We start from the raw sequence: 14223 nt of genomic DNA, 5'->3' as shown, positions 1-14223 counted from the left end.
TTTGATGGGAATGAAACTTATATAGATTGAAGATGTGGGGAAGGGGAAGAAGCCTATTGCTTTTGGGACCAAAGGTCAATGTTTACCAGTATACCAGTCATATATTATAGTTGAATTTGTTCTTACATTATTGACAGGCAACTTTAATTAATGGACTTTTTTGGTGTACCTAAGGAAGAATAATTCAAATATGATCTAACCCGAATAATTCAGTCGTTATATTCCGCTGATCTACGAAGGCTACATTAACGCCTGAACGTCTTCCTCGATAAAGACCGTCAACCGGAAAATTCACACCGCTATGTGTGGGAGAAAATCGGACACGGAAAGGGCTTGAATTATTCGAGTTAAATATGATCATATCTTTTGTTAACTGTCTTGGTGTTTATGTGTGTGCTACTTATTGTGACTGTCGACTACTATGTAGTATCCCCCACCTTGCAGGCCCATGATTGGACATTAAATATTCTATTCAAAAAGGTGTATAACATATAGGTTACATATCGCTTTAATGAAGCTTCTATTTATTGTCTCTTACTAGTAACAAGATTATAAAATTTTCAATATAGAAACGAAAGACATCAGTATCTTGGACAGCGTTTAGCGATTGTACTCTTCGTTGTCTCTCGGCATTCACATGTGTGATGATATGTCACGGACCACTTTCCACTGTAAGCTGTCTAAGCATGCCCCCTTGATATATTATATAAACACTTTAATCAACTGAGTGGGGAGGAATCAGTGTTCCGTGATTGCCATCGCCATAAGTCATCACCTTAAAAATGGAAAAAATGGAAAATAAGCTATGATTGAAAAAAGACTTATGTAGTGTCAAGTCACAGTAGCTGCAACTAAGGTATCAAGATATAGAAATACATAACATGTACATTTCATTGTGAAAATACTGAAAACATCATTACTTTCAAAACTAATCTTATATGAGTAAAAGTAAATTTTGAGTAAATGTTTCAATCAGTCATTAACTTGGCATGAAAACAACACAAAACTATAATATGTGACAATAGGACACATTGTCCACAACGCACTTTATTATTTACATGTATATTGGACCGTGATATCTTGGCCAAAATCTTAATTTGGTATATATTTTAAACGGTTCCCTTGAATCCCTTCATAATCAAGGTGTACAAATTGTCAAGTTGATGTGACCATAAACTACCCTAAACCAAAACTTTAACTTGAAACGGGACGGATGGATGCACAGACCGTAAAACATCAATACTATCGTAGGGACGGACGGATGCACAGACCGTAAAACATCAATACTATCGTAGGGACGGACGGATGCACAGACCGTAAAACATCAATACTATCGTAGGCAGGGCATACACTTTTTACAATCTACAACAAAAGACAAATGTCAGTTTCACAATGTCAAGCTATAATCACCCTAATTTGTCGTTTTTTGGTTGGACGGCAGGATTAGCAGTCGGGTGGAGAAAAATGTTTATCTAATTTGTGGAATCAACTCATCATACAACTTTCAACGCAGATCCCTGACACATCATGCACAGGAATATGGCACATATGTTGAGGTTGTGCAACTGTTATTATAGAATTGTTTGAGGATTTTTATTCCTTTTTCCAGACTAGCCAGGGAACTTAATCATTTTTTCAGCTAAATTAATGAAAGAATAGTGCAAGTTTGGGGTAATCAACCCCATCTTTACAGTTTTCAATCCATATTCCTGAAGCTTTATAAGAAATTTGCACGTATGTTGAAGTTGTGCACTTGCTATTATCAAATTGTTTGGGGAATTTTTATCTCAATTTTCCGTACTTGGGATCTTAGTTATTCTTCAAATATTTAAATGTTCAGTATAGAGCATTTTCCATTGTTTTGGAAACATTCTACGCAACCCGGCCATTTTAGTCTTTGATCTATTTTTTCTTATTGAGTACACCACGTACATGTTTTGCTCTCATTTTATAGGATTTTGCAATAAAGTGAGCCCAATAACTTTGTGTGAGAAACTTTATTTAGTAGCCTAATGTGAAAACCCGACTGTTTGGAACCGATTTTATAAAATAGAAAGCTTTATTATCCTATTTCAAGTGCATAAAAAGATTTTCTTATAAATAGTCTTATATTAATCTCCGTATCTCCATCAACAAGTTATAGAACGGAAGATTGTCATGCCTGTCACAGAACTTAAACTTTTTATGTCCAATATTTTGTGGTTTTCTAAATGTATATACACTCATTCATATTGATATTATTTCATACTCAGAGAATACCGGTATGTTTGACGCTATGACATTCGCGCCTGTACCAATTGGAGTACACCTAACATAATATTTCTTAACCCTCTAAAATATTGTATTTTAGCATTCCGAGCACTGGTTATACAACAGTTGAGAATAATCCTTTTGGTACATGAATTTGCAGATAAATTAGTCCTGGAAGAAACTTAATTACACGTCATGAATGAGAAAAAAGTGGAAAAAACGCGACATACCAAAGGCCAAAAATTATTTTGATCCAATGATAATACTTCACAGCAAGGTCGTATTATCTCTCCTCCACACCAATCATTAAAAGCTGAGGTTTTCTTGAAAAATGAAATTTGAACTGTGGCCCAAGATTAAAATCTACATGGCTGCATGAGTAATATTTAACATTACGACACCTGATTTCCATATACGAAACAAACAATTAGTACGTTAACATAAATGATTGATTGATTGTTGGTTGCTTACTTAACACAAAGGAAGAAATGATGATGGCAGATAATCGAAACTTAGAAAAAATGATAATAATAATGTAATATTCATATGTATAGGTAAAGCTTATCTTACACATTTCATTTAATCCTTTTGTGGCTTTCCAACCTAGCTCTTCCAACGCTAAATCTGGTTTACAATAAAAAGATCCTATATCCTCTGGTCTACGATCTGCTATTCTGTACTTCACCTTATAAAGATACATTAATCCTCGTCGTATTGAAAAAAAATTCATGATGCATGCCGTGGAACATTGATCTTTTTTAAAGTTTTATTTTACGAAAACATTCTTCTATTTATAGTTGCAGTTATATAAGGACTTTCCATTAAAGTCCAGAATTATTTCAGCAGCACTCGAGAATGACGAACTATATTTATAGGTTAATGCCTTGCATATTCCACAGTTTGTGTTTTTATCAAAATTTCCTTGAGTTATAAAAAAAAATCACATCTTTGCCATCCTTCCTCTAGAACATTCTTTAAGACAGCCTTTTCCGTATTATAATAGTATGGTTATTTCTTTGTTTGTACTTCTTTCGTTGAAGATTGTTTATAACTCGTTTGATATCTTCCTCTTCTTCCACTCTTATTAAACAAGTCAAGCTTCTCTTATTCGATAGCTTATTCAATAACTGATTCAATAACTTAATTCGATATCTTATTCCAAAACTTATTCTTAAAACAAAACGTTGGACAAATATTATTGAATGACATTATCATTAACAGCAAATAACATATATTTGGATGTGTTGAAAAAAAACAGAAACCTTATTCGAAAACTTATTCAATATCTTGTTCGAAAACTTATTAGATAACTTATTGGATAACTTATTGGATATCTTACTAGATAACTTATTGGATAAGTTATTGGATAACTTATTGGATATCTTATTAGATAACTTATTGGATATCTTATTGGATAACTTATTAGATAACTTATTGAATATCTTATTGGATAACTTATTAGATATCTTATTAGATAACTTATTGGATAACTTATTGGATAACTTATTAGATAACTTATTGGATAACTTATTAGATAACTTATTGGATATCTTATTAGATAACTTGTTCTTAGAACAAAACGTTAGGCAAATATTTCTGAATGACATAATTATTAATAGCAAATAACTTATATTTGGATTTTGACGTGTCGCATTATATAGTTTTCAGTTCTTGAATTTACAGACAAACATATCGAAGATTGGAAGTTCGAAAAAAAGAGACCGCATCTAAACAGAAAAGATTAAAAGGCCACACTTACTTGTTTACCCGATGATTTACTCATAGCATTTATCATATCCAGTACAGAATGACATTGGCCTGATCCTATGTTGTATATCTGTAAAATAACAGACAATGTTCCTTCGCATTGTTCGATGTCTCAGTAAACACGAGAATGTAATGTAATTATATACAATATATATTTATTTATACTTTGAATTAAGATCCCTTAAGTGAGCTTATTAACCCAAGTAATCCAGTTCTATGAAGGACGAAACTTTCTATTCTGGGTAAGTTGCAAAGAACACATTTAAGCTTTTTTGGTACCATTATATTTTACACTTTTTTTCTGTTTAAAATCTCACCCGTAAACCACATTCCTTCTCCAACTGCTTTTGTGCTAATACGTGTGCGTAGGCAAGATCCACCACATGAACGTAATCCCTGACACCTATAAAATGGAAAACTAGATAATTAGCCTGAATAAAAATTAATTAACATCAACACTAGTCCCAATCGGCATGACTTAATTTTCTTTTAATATTTGCTACTGAAAATTAAGCAGCCAACAATTAATCATTGCATACCACACAGCCTGAGAATTAGTTTGTTGAAATAATATAAGCTCCATTCCCATACATCCACATTATATCTATTATCAAAGAAATCTTTTTAAAAATATAGATTAACATAGTTTAAGTAAAATATTTACCCGTGCCATCATGGGTATCAAAATCATTTCCATATATGACAACTTCCGATCTTTTTCCAGCCGCTACCTGTGCACAGTATGATATTAAGTATGCAGGTGGACCCTGTGTATTGTCACCAATCTTACCAGACTGATGGGCACCCGCTACATTAAAGTAACGTAGAATGATTATGTTCCAGCCCTGTAAAAATATATAACAACAAATTATTATACAATTGATATTGTACATCGCAGCTGTCTGGAACAACTGTACGATCATCTAAGGATAATACATATATCATATCATCAATTACTTAAATAGGAATATAATCACACGGATAACAGGAAAATCATGGCAAGGATAATACATACATCATGAGATTCTTAACATTCAATTACTTGAATATGAATAGAATCACATTAATAAGACATAATCTGTGCAACTCAGTTTGAAACAGCGTCAATGCATATCATTTATATTTGATCTGGTAAATTTAAAAGTATACTCTCGAAGCATTAACAGCTTTTTTTTTATATGTTAATGAAACTTGATGCAGTGAATATTATGGAACCTCTAGCATTACAAGTTGATATCCCTTAATCATAAAAATATCCTGAAATAATGTGAAATAACAACAATAGCTAAGATACCTTTGAAGGCCAAGTTGGATATTTGTACGGTATTGTTTAGGGATAAATTGTTATAGTAATCACATGGCATCATGCTTCTCGCCAGAACACGTGTAATAAGAAAGAAAACATTCCATTCTGAAGATAAAAAATGAGAGGATATTTGATAGCTAAAATGGCTATTCTGTAGAGTAAAAAGGCCAGAAGTTCTTATGCATGAAATTGGCCTTGCAGGCTAGCTTCTTCTTGAATATGTTTAGATTGGACAAGTGTTTTTTTTTTTTTATCAGGAAACTATACTGAAATATAAATGTCCGTGTCGGGGTGGGGAGGCGATAAATGGTTTGATTGATTAATATTTGTAGATTGGTGTGGATATTGGTTACTCATATGACTTACTTGTTCTGCCTTGCATAAATCTTTAAACAGTTCTTCCATACATTGCTTTGTTTTACCGTACGGTTTAACACCTCGTCCAGTGCGGTGATTCTCATCCAAAGGTAAATATTCGGGAGGACCATAAACAGATGCTGAACTTGAAAATATTAGGTTTTTAACATTGTGCTCTTTCATTACCTGGAGAGAAAAAAATAATATCTTTTTATATATATTTGTGATGTTAAAGTTTAGGCACAAATCAGAAAAGGAATGGTCGATCGATGACACTTCAGAGATAAAGAATATATTAAGCACAGCCAGTGCTGAAAATTCCTATTCTGTCTGAAAAAGTTATTTAAAAGAATGTACAAGAGGAAGGACAGTAATGAGGTGATAAAGTTGAGTAAGAATAACTTGTATTAAACTCAATGCATTTACTTTCAGCTCGGTGTTACCATAAGTGTAAAAATGAATGTTTTTGGTATTTGTCTAATTCTAACCAACACAATATTAGCAATAAAGATTGACATTTCCCTGTGCATTTTCGATTACTATACTTGTCCTTGTCTATTGTTAAGTGCATAAAGACTATGATATTTCCCTGAACCTTGTCTATAACTACGTGTCCTTGTCTATTGTTAAGTGCTTAAAGACTATGATATTTCCCTGAACCTTGTCTATTATTACGTGTCCTTGTCTATTGTTAAGTGCATAAAGACTGATATTTCCCTGAATCTTGTCTATTACTACTTGTCCTTGTCTATTACTAAGTGTCCTTGTCTATTACTACTTGTCTTTGTCTATTACAACGTGTTTATAGACTATGAGATTTCCCTGTACCTTGTCTATTACTATACGTGTCCTTGCCTATTACTAAGTGTATATAGATTAGTAGTATGAAATTTCCTTGTACCTTTTCTATTACGAGTCTACGTGTATATAGACTATGACATTTCATTGTACCTTGCCTAATTCTAACATAAATAAAAAAAAACTCTCAACAGAAAAGATCGATCTTGTTAAGACTTTATATTTCCCTGAACATTGCCTATGAATACGTGTATACTTACCTCTATCAAGTTTATAGTCCCACAAACATTTACTCGGTAGTACAGTAATGGTACATCACAAGATTCTCCTATAACCTTAAGTCCGGCCGTGTGTATCACACTTGTGAATTTATGCTGCAATGAAGTCGTATATAGCTCGTATAAAGTTATACACCCTGTGCGTATCTTAAAAAAGTAATACAGTTTTGAAAGTTTGTCTTAGCATATTTTATTATTAAATCTTAGAGCAGATTTGAAGGATGATATACATCATAGTATAGATGTAGTAAATCTTAAGGATGATGATGATTTAAAATTTCATAATATTCTCGAAGCATACTTCTATAAAAAAAAATTTATATGAAACACATATAAATCTATACCTTACTAAATAAATCGTGTAGAGCAGATTTATTCGTTAAATCTATACTGTAATTTGTTATTTTTGTTCCACATATTTCTCCTATTCTCATCATAGTTTCTGGAAAAAAAGGAAAGAAAACTTCAACTGTAATTCTAAGTCCATAAATTATCTCCCGTATTTGTACACGGAAAACTCAACATGTGGGTAAATATATATAGGAAAGGAGTAAAAAGACTACAACACTAAACATGTGGGTCAATATATATAGGAAATGAGTAAAGTGACTACAACACTAAACATGTGGGTCAATATATATAGGAAAGGAGTAAAGAGACTACAACACTAAACATGTAGGTCAATATATATATAGGAAAGGAGTAAAGAGACTACAACACTAAACATGTGGGTCAATAGATATATAGGAAAGGAGAAAAGAGACTACAACACTAAACATGTGGGTCAATATTTACAGGAAAGGAGTAAAGAGACTACAACACTAAACATGTGGGTCAATATATATAGGAAAGGAGTAAAGAGACTACAACACTAAACATGTGGGTCAATATATATAGGAAATGAGTAAAGTGACTACAACACTAAACATGTGGGTCAATATATATAGGAAAGGAGTAAAGAGACTACAACACTAAACATGTAGGTCAATATATATATAGGAAAGGAGTAAAGAGACTACAACACTAAACATGTGGGTCAATAGATATATAGGAAAGGAGAAAAGAGACTACAACACTAAACATGTGGGTCAATATTTACAGGAAAGGAGTAAAGAGACTACAACACTAAACATGTGGGTCAATATATATAGGAAAGGAGTAAAGAGACTACAACACTAAACATGTGGGTCAATATATATAGGGAAGGAGTAAAGAGACTACACTACACATGTGGGTCAATATATATATGAAAGGAGTAAAGAGACTACAACACTAAACATGTGGATCAATATATATATGAAAGGAGTAAAGAGACTACAACACTAAACATGTGGATCAATATATATATATGAAAGGAGTAAAGAGACTACAGAAATAAACATGTGGGTCAATATGTACAGGAAAGGAGTAAAGAGACTACAACACTAAACATGACAATTAGTAGTATTGTTTTCATAAAAAAGCCTTATTTATTTATAGTCCTTTTTTATAGAAGGGGGGATTAAGTACAGCAACTTTTTTTTCGCAAAGAGATAGTATATACTAACCATGATTAGCATTTACAAAATTGTCTACAACAACAACAGAATATCCGGCGTTGATTAGTTCTATTACAGAATGGCTGCCTACAAAGCCGGCTCCTCCTGTCACCAAAATACATTCACTTGACATTTCTGTAAAAAAATAATAAAACTTGCCAGGTAAAAGCTGCTTACAAACTTCTTCGGCCGCCATGACGATTTAGAGCATTACATATGTAGACACATGTATAATTTCTACGACCGTGTGTTGACCTAATATATTTTGGTTTTGTTGGGTTGTTGTCTCATTGAGGTATGACGTAGATCCCGCGTCGTCCTTTTATCATATCTGCTCTACTTTACTGTAAAATATGATAAACTCGTCCAAGTTACTGCGTATAGAGAAGGGTTGTACAATTACCACAACAAATATGGAAACGTAATTTGACATGGTTTTTAATTTTACCAGTTGTGTTGAAGAGTGTGTCTCACTTAAGTCAACGATCACTGATTAAGAGGTCACATTATTAAAGAATATGAAATTCATCATTTCCACGTATCTGTAACTGCTGCCACTGACAGCACATCAGGTCCGTATGGGTGGTGGATCATGTCAAAATTATGATGGTTCTATACGAATATACTTCACATCGAAATACTTTCAACCAGTATATATATATATATATATATAGATATACTTTTAAAAGTATCAGGATACTTCTAACTAACATCATGATTTCAATTTCAACCATCGGTACACTATCGGTATACTTTTTAAAGTATCCTGATAATTTGGCAAGCATTCGCATACTTTTTAACAAATAGTAGTATACTAAAATAAGCATCGAAATATTTATAACAAGTATCAGTTTACTTATAAAAATTCGTAAGGGTTCCGCGGAACCCAGTGTCTCGCCTACTTTTGATGTTAATCGCAGGCTCAACAAAAATGAGATGAGGAAAAAATTTAATAAAAATATTCCTCTCGATATAATGTTTTATTGTAAGGAGCTTCTGTCCAAGTTTGGTAAAATTCCAGGATAGTTTATGAATCTAATAAATGTTTTAAAAAATTTAACTGCAGACTGTATCTAATGTTAACTGGAAGAAAAACTAAGTCCATTTATAAGTAAAATATGGATAAACAAGTACAAAATTTTAATAAAAATTTCCTTCTAGATACTAGCATTTGATCATAAACAAACTTCTGTCCATGTTTGGTACAAATCCAGGATAGTTTAAGAAAGTTATCAAAATTTTTAAAACTTTAACCACAGAGTGAATGTAATGTTTCCTGGCAGAAAAACTAAGTCCATTTATAAGTAAAATACGGAAAAACAGGAACTTTTTTTTAATTTACTTCTGGATACTATCTTATGATCATAAACAAGCTTCTGTCCAAGTTTGGTAGAAATGCAGGATAGTTCCAAATGGTGAAGTTGAAATCATGCCATCGTAAATTTTACGGACGCCATCACGAGTTGGTTGACCGTTATGGAATAACCGTTTCACAGATGATATCGGATATGTTCCTTATGTCGTAACGACTATACCCTTCCCTTTTCACGAATGTGACTCACAGAATTAGACTATTTACCGGATTTGTAATAACATAAGCAACACGACGGGTGGAACATGTGGAGCAGGATCTGCTTACCCTTCCGGAGCACCTGAGATCACCCCAGTTTTTGGTGGGGTTCGTGTTGCTTAGTCTTTAGTTTTCTATGTTGTGTCATCTGTACTATTATTTGTCTGTTTGTCTTTTTATTTTTGGCCATGGCGTTGTCAGTTTGTTTTCGATCTATGAGTTTGACTGTCCCTCTGGTATCTTTCGTCCCTCTTTGAGAAAGTTATTAAAATTTTAAAAAAATTAACCAGAGTGAATGTAATGTTTCCTGGCAGAAAAACTAAGTCCATTTATAAGTAAAATACGGAAAAACAGGATTTTTTTTTTACAAAATTTACTTCTGGATATTATCTTATGATCATAAACAAGCTTCTGTCCAAGTTTGGTAGAAATCCAGGATAGTTTAAGAAAGTTATTAAAATTTCAAAAACTTTAACCACAGAGTGAATATTTGTGGACGCCGCCGCCGACAACGACGACGACGGAATGTAGGATCGCTATGTCTCGCTTTTTCGACAAAAGTCGAAGGCTCGACAAAAAGCATCGATATACTTATAACAAGTATCAGCATACTTATAAAAAGCATCGATATACTTATAACAAGTATCAGTATACTTATAAAAAGCATCGATATACTTATAACAAGTATCAGGATACTTATAAAAAGCATCGATATACTTATCACAAGTTTCGGCATACTTATAAAAAGCATCGATATACTTATAACAAGTATCAGTATACTTATAAAAAGCATCGATATACTTATAACAAGTATCAGCATACTTATAAAAAGCATCGATATACTTATAACAAGTATCAGCATACTTATAAAAAGCATCGATATACTTATAACAAGTATCAGCATACTTATAAAAAGCATCGATATACTTATAACAAGTATCAGCATACTTATAAAAAGCATCGATATACTTATAACAAGTATCAGTATACTTATAAAAAGCATCGATATACTTATAACAAGTATCAGTATACTTATAAAATTTTCCAAATTAGGTCCCTTGGGGGCATACACAAACAAATATAATCTTTACAACATACAGTATTTTTTACATGACATTCATGTAATACCCCTAAAATATTAGTATAGAGTGATACAGGCTAATATATGTTAAATAACAAAAAAAGGTATTTTAGGGTTGCTACTCCAGAGAAGTGGCAAATGTCCTCTCACTTGATGTTATTTGCAGTTATTTTTATTTTATTTCGTTTTAACTTTATTTATTTATTTTGCTTATATTTGCTGGAAATGTATATATATATATATTTGATTGTTTAGCTGCAACAGGTACCAATGGACGATGCTCTAGGATTGTGAGCTTAAGTGCTCTAACAAACCTCCGCGTATCTGATGCAGAGAAACAAACATAAATGTAACTAAAGTTTAAGTCTATTCACAGCAAATAACATATACTGCAGTAATAGGTTTTGAGAATAGTGCATGTTTCCCTACTGCAACAGACACCAAGGGGCAGTGCTCAAGGAGCTGTTTTATTCACTCAGTCCTTCTCGCGTCTGAAGCAGACAAGAAAGCCACACCATCAACAATTTTTAGAAATAAATTTTCAAGCAGCAGTGAGAATTGACTTATCTTCTGAGTTCATAAGCCATATCAGTTTATCCCTTGAGTTGAGACTTAGAAAATTGGGGCAACTTTTAGTTATTTCTTGATACATATGCTTTTTGTAAGTATATTGGAACTTGTTAAAAGTGTACATATGCTTTTAGTAAGTATACTGAAACTTGTTAAAAGTATACATATGCTTTTAGTAAGTATACTGAAACTTGTTAAAAGTATACATATGTTTTTAGTAAGTATATTGGAACTTGTTGAAAGTATACCGATGCCTATTAAATACGTATACTAATACTTATTGAAAGTATACTGATGCTTTTTAAAAGTATACTATTACTTGCTAAACGTATACCGATGTTTTTATAAACACACCGATGTTTTTATAAGCATACTGATACTTGTTGAAAGTATACATATCGGCTTTTTATAAGTACATGTGTATACTGATACTTGTTATAAGTCTACCAATGTTTCTTATACATATAATGATACTTGTTAAAGGTATACCAATGCTTATACATATAATAATACTTATTACAAGTATACTGCTACTTGTTAAAAGTATACCGATGCTTTTTATAAGTATACTGATACTTGTTATAAGTATATCGATGCTTTTTATAAGTATACTGATACTTGGTATAAGTATATCGATGCTTTTTATAAGTATGCTGATACTTGTTATAAGTATATCGATGCTTTTTATAAGTATGCTGATACTTGTTATAAGTATATCGATGCTTTTTATAAGTATACATATACTTGTTGAAAGTATATCGATGTAAAGTGTATCCCTATAGAACCATCCTTATTCTGACATGGTCCGCCACTCATAGGTCCGTGATGCAAAACTCGTAAACGACGAGTTGAGTCATGGTGAACAGGATAAAAAGAGGGTGTAGTCTTACAATTACTTAAAATCACGAATTTCTGAGCATTTTTAAATTCATTAAGTTGAAAAGATTAACAACTATAGTTTCAAGTCAATAAATGGTATATCAAAGCTAATGTGAATTGTTGGTTACGGTAGTTGGAAAGACATGGTTGACAAACCTGTAGAAAAACGTAAACATAGAAAAATTAAAAGGCTCAATCTTGGACTTTCAACAGGTGAAATAAAGAATTGAGAGACTCGAGAAACAGGTAATTCAGGGTTTTTTATTTTAAAAAATCAGATTATCATGCAAAGCTTAAAGATATTTTTGACAATAAATAGTTTGTATTTGGCTTCCCAAAACTTTGATTTCGACCGTGTTTAATTGTAATCACGGTATTTGGCATCCCAAACTTTGATTTCGATCATGTTTTATTGTAATCACGGTATTTGGCTTCCCAAACTTTGATTTCGATCATGTTTTATTGTAATCACGGTATTTGGCTTCCCAAACTTTGATTTCGATCACGATTAATTGTAAACTCGGTATTTGGCTTCCCAAACTTTGATTTCGATCACGTTTAATTGTAATCACGGTATTTTGGCTTCCCAAACTTTGATTTCGATCAATCCTGATGAAGGTTAGGTTGATTAAGGTTAATTATTCCAATAATAAACACGGATCGTTCACAATGAAAACGGGTATTATGATACAGTTTTAAGTCTTACATAAGTTTTACACAGAGTTCAGTCATGTGTTAATTAGTGTGAAGTGTTTATTTGTTTATCATGGGAATACATGTAGTATTTATAGCTGAGACTACTATAGAAGTCTCAGTATATAGTCAATCATATATACAAGTCTAAATTGAAAACAACGTTCAAACCTATGATTGCGTTGGATTTATGTCTCTGAATATAATGCCCTAGCTAGGTTAATATAACTACAACATGTTCATAACATTTCAATGACCTATTTCCTTTTATACTTCATTGTCATTCTTATTTGTATTCGGTAATTTTACTTTTATCCCCTTTTTATATTATGATCTTTTATCCGTTCTATTTGACCTGTTTCACACAAAATCAATTTTATTTATGACTTGTTTCAAACAAAATCAATGTTATTTGTAAACGTCGGGTGTTATATTGATCATATTGAGTTCTTATGATATCAGAACAGGTTTTCTCATTTTCATCCCGAGGGAAAAGCAATACAAACATTCCTCAAATCGATTTGACCAGACACATGCAGTTTTGATGCAGTTTCAATATAAACGTATGCCATCGCAGTTTATGATGTACGACAGGGACACTCGATGGCCTGAGGTAATTCCCTGTTGATGTGCAGTTTTACTGTGTGAAGATAATAAAAGTGGATACATTGTTATAAATATTGCGATTCAAAAGCAAAAATTGGGTTCTTACCTTTGAAATTTTGCAGTTTTGTTCTTCCCGGATATACACATCCCACATGTTAAATTTGCTTGGTCATTTTATTTTAAAACATGATTTATTTTTACCTAGAAGAACCAGTCTTGCGTAACTTTTCTGTATAAAGATAATTGAAGTTTGAGTTCAACATACAGAAGTTGACTACTTATAGGCTGTACGCTAACCTATAAACGTCATTTGGTCTCTACATTTACTTTACATTAGAAATATGTTTAAATGGTAGAAAAAGAGCAAACAAATGAAAGAAAAACAGTTTAGAATATTATTTCCGTAAAAAATTATATTCTGACAATAATTCGATTTCAGGACCTCATATAATCGGCACACATGCTTTATATCAGGGGGTCATTAAATATATTAGGATATCCTTAATATGGAGCTCCACAATTCGATTTCA

The 14223-nt window shown here is 32.2% G+C and overlaps 1 protein-coding gene across 2 annotated transcripts; it reads right to left on the bottom strand.

The window, feature by feature from the left end:
- Nucleotides 1-492: 492 nt before the first annotated feature.
- LOC127712591 (UDP-glucose 4-epimerase-like) lies at nt 493-13935 on the bottom strand. 2 transcript variants are annotated; one of them, XM_052219108.1, is made up of 10 exons: nt 13800-13932; nt 8304-8429; nt 7101-7198; nt 6739-6852; nt 5690-5866; nt 4682-4862; nt 4335-4420; nt 4010-4087; nt 2821-2935; nt 493-775 (listed from the first exon to the last, which is right to left on the bottom strand). In XM_052219108.1, the coding sequence occupies exons 2-10, from the start codon at nt 8425-8427 to the stop codon at nt 720-722; spliced, it is 1029 nt and encodes a 342-aa protein (XP_052075068.1). In that variant the 5' UTR covers nt 8428-8429; nt 13800-13932; the 3' UTR covers nt 493-719. The 2 variants fall into 2 exon arrangements, with proteins under 2 accessions (XP_052075068.1, XP_052075076.1); XM_052219116.1 differs by lacking the exon at nt 4010-4087 and having other exon boundaries at nt 13800-13935.
- Between the last annotated feature and the right edge of the window lie 288 nt (nt 13936-14223).

Source organism: Mytilus californianus, unplaced genomic scaffold, assembly GCF_021869535.1.
Source record: "Mytilus californianus isolate M0D057914Y unplaced genomic scaffold, xbMytCali1.0.p SCAF_1, whole genome shotgun sequence".
Taxonomy (NCBI): domain Eukaryota; kingdom Metazoa; phylum Mollusca; class Bivalvia; order Mytilida; family Mytilidae; genus Mytilus; species Mytilus californianus.
This window is presented reverse-complemented; position numbering and strand designations above follow the sequence as displayed.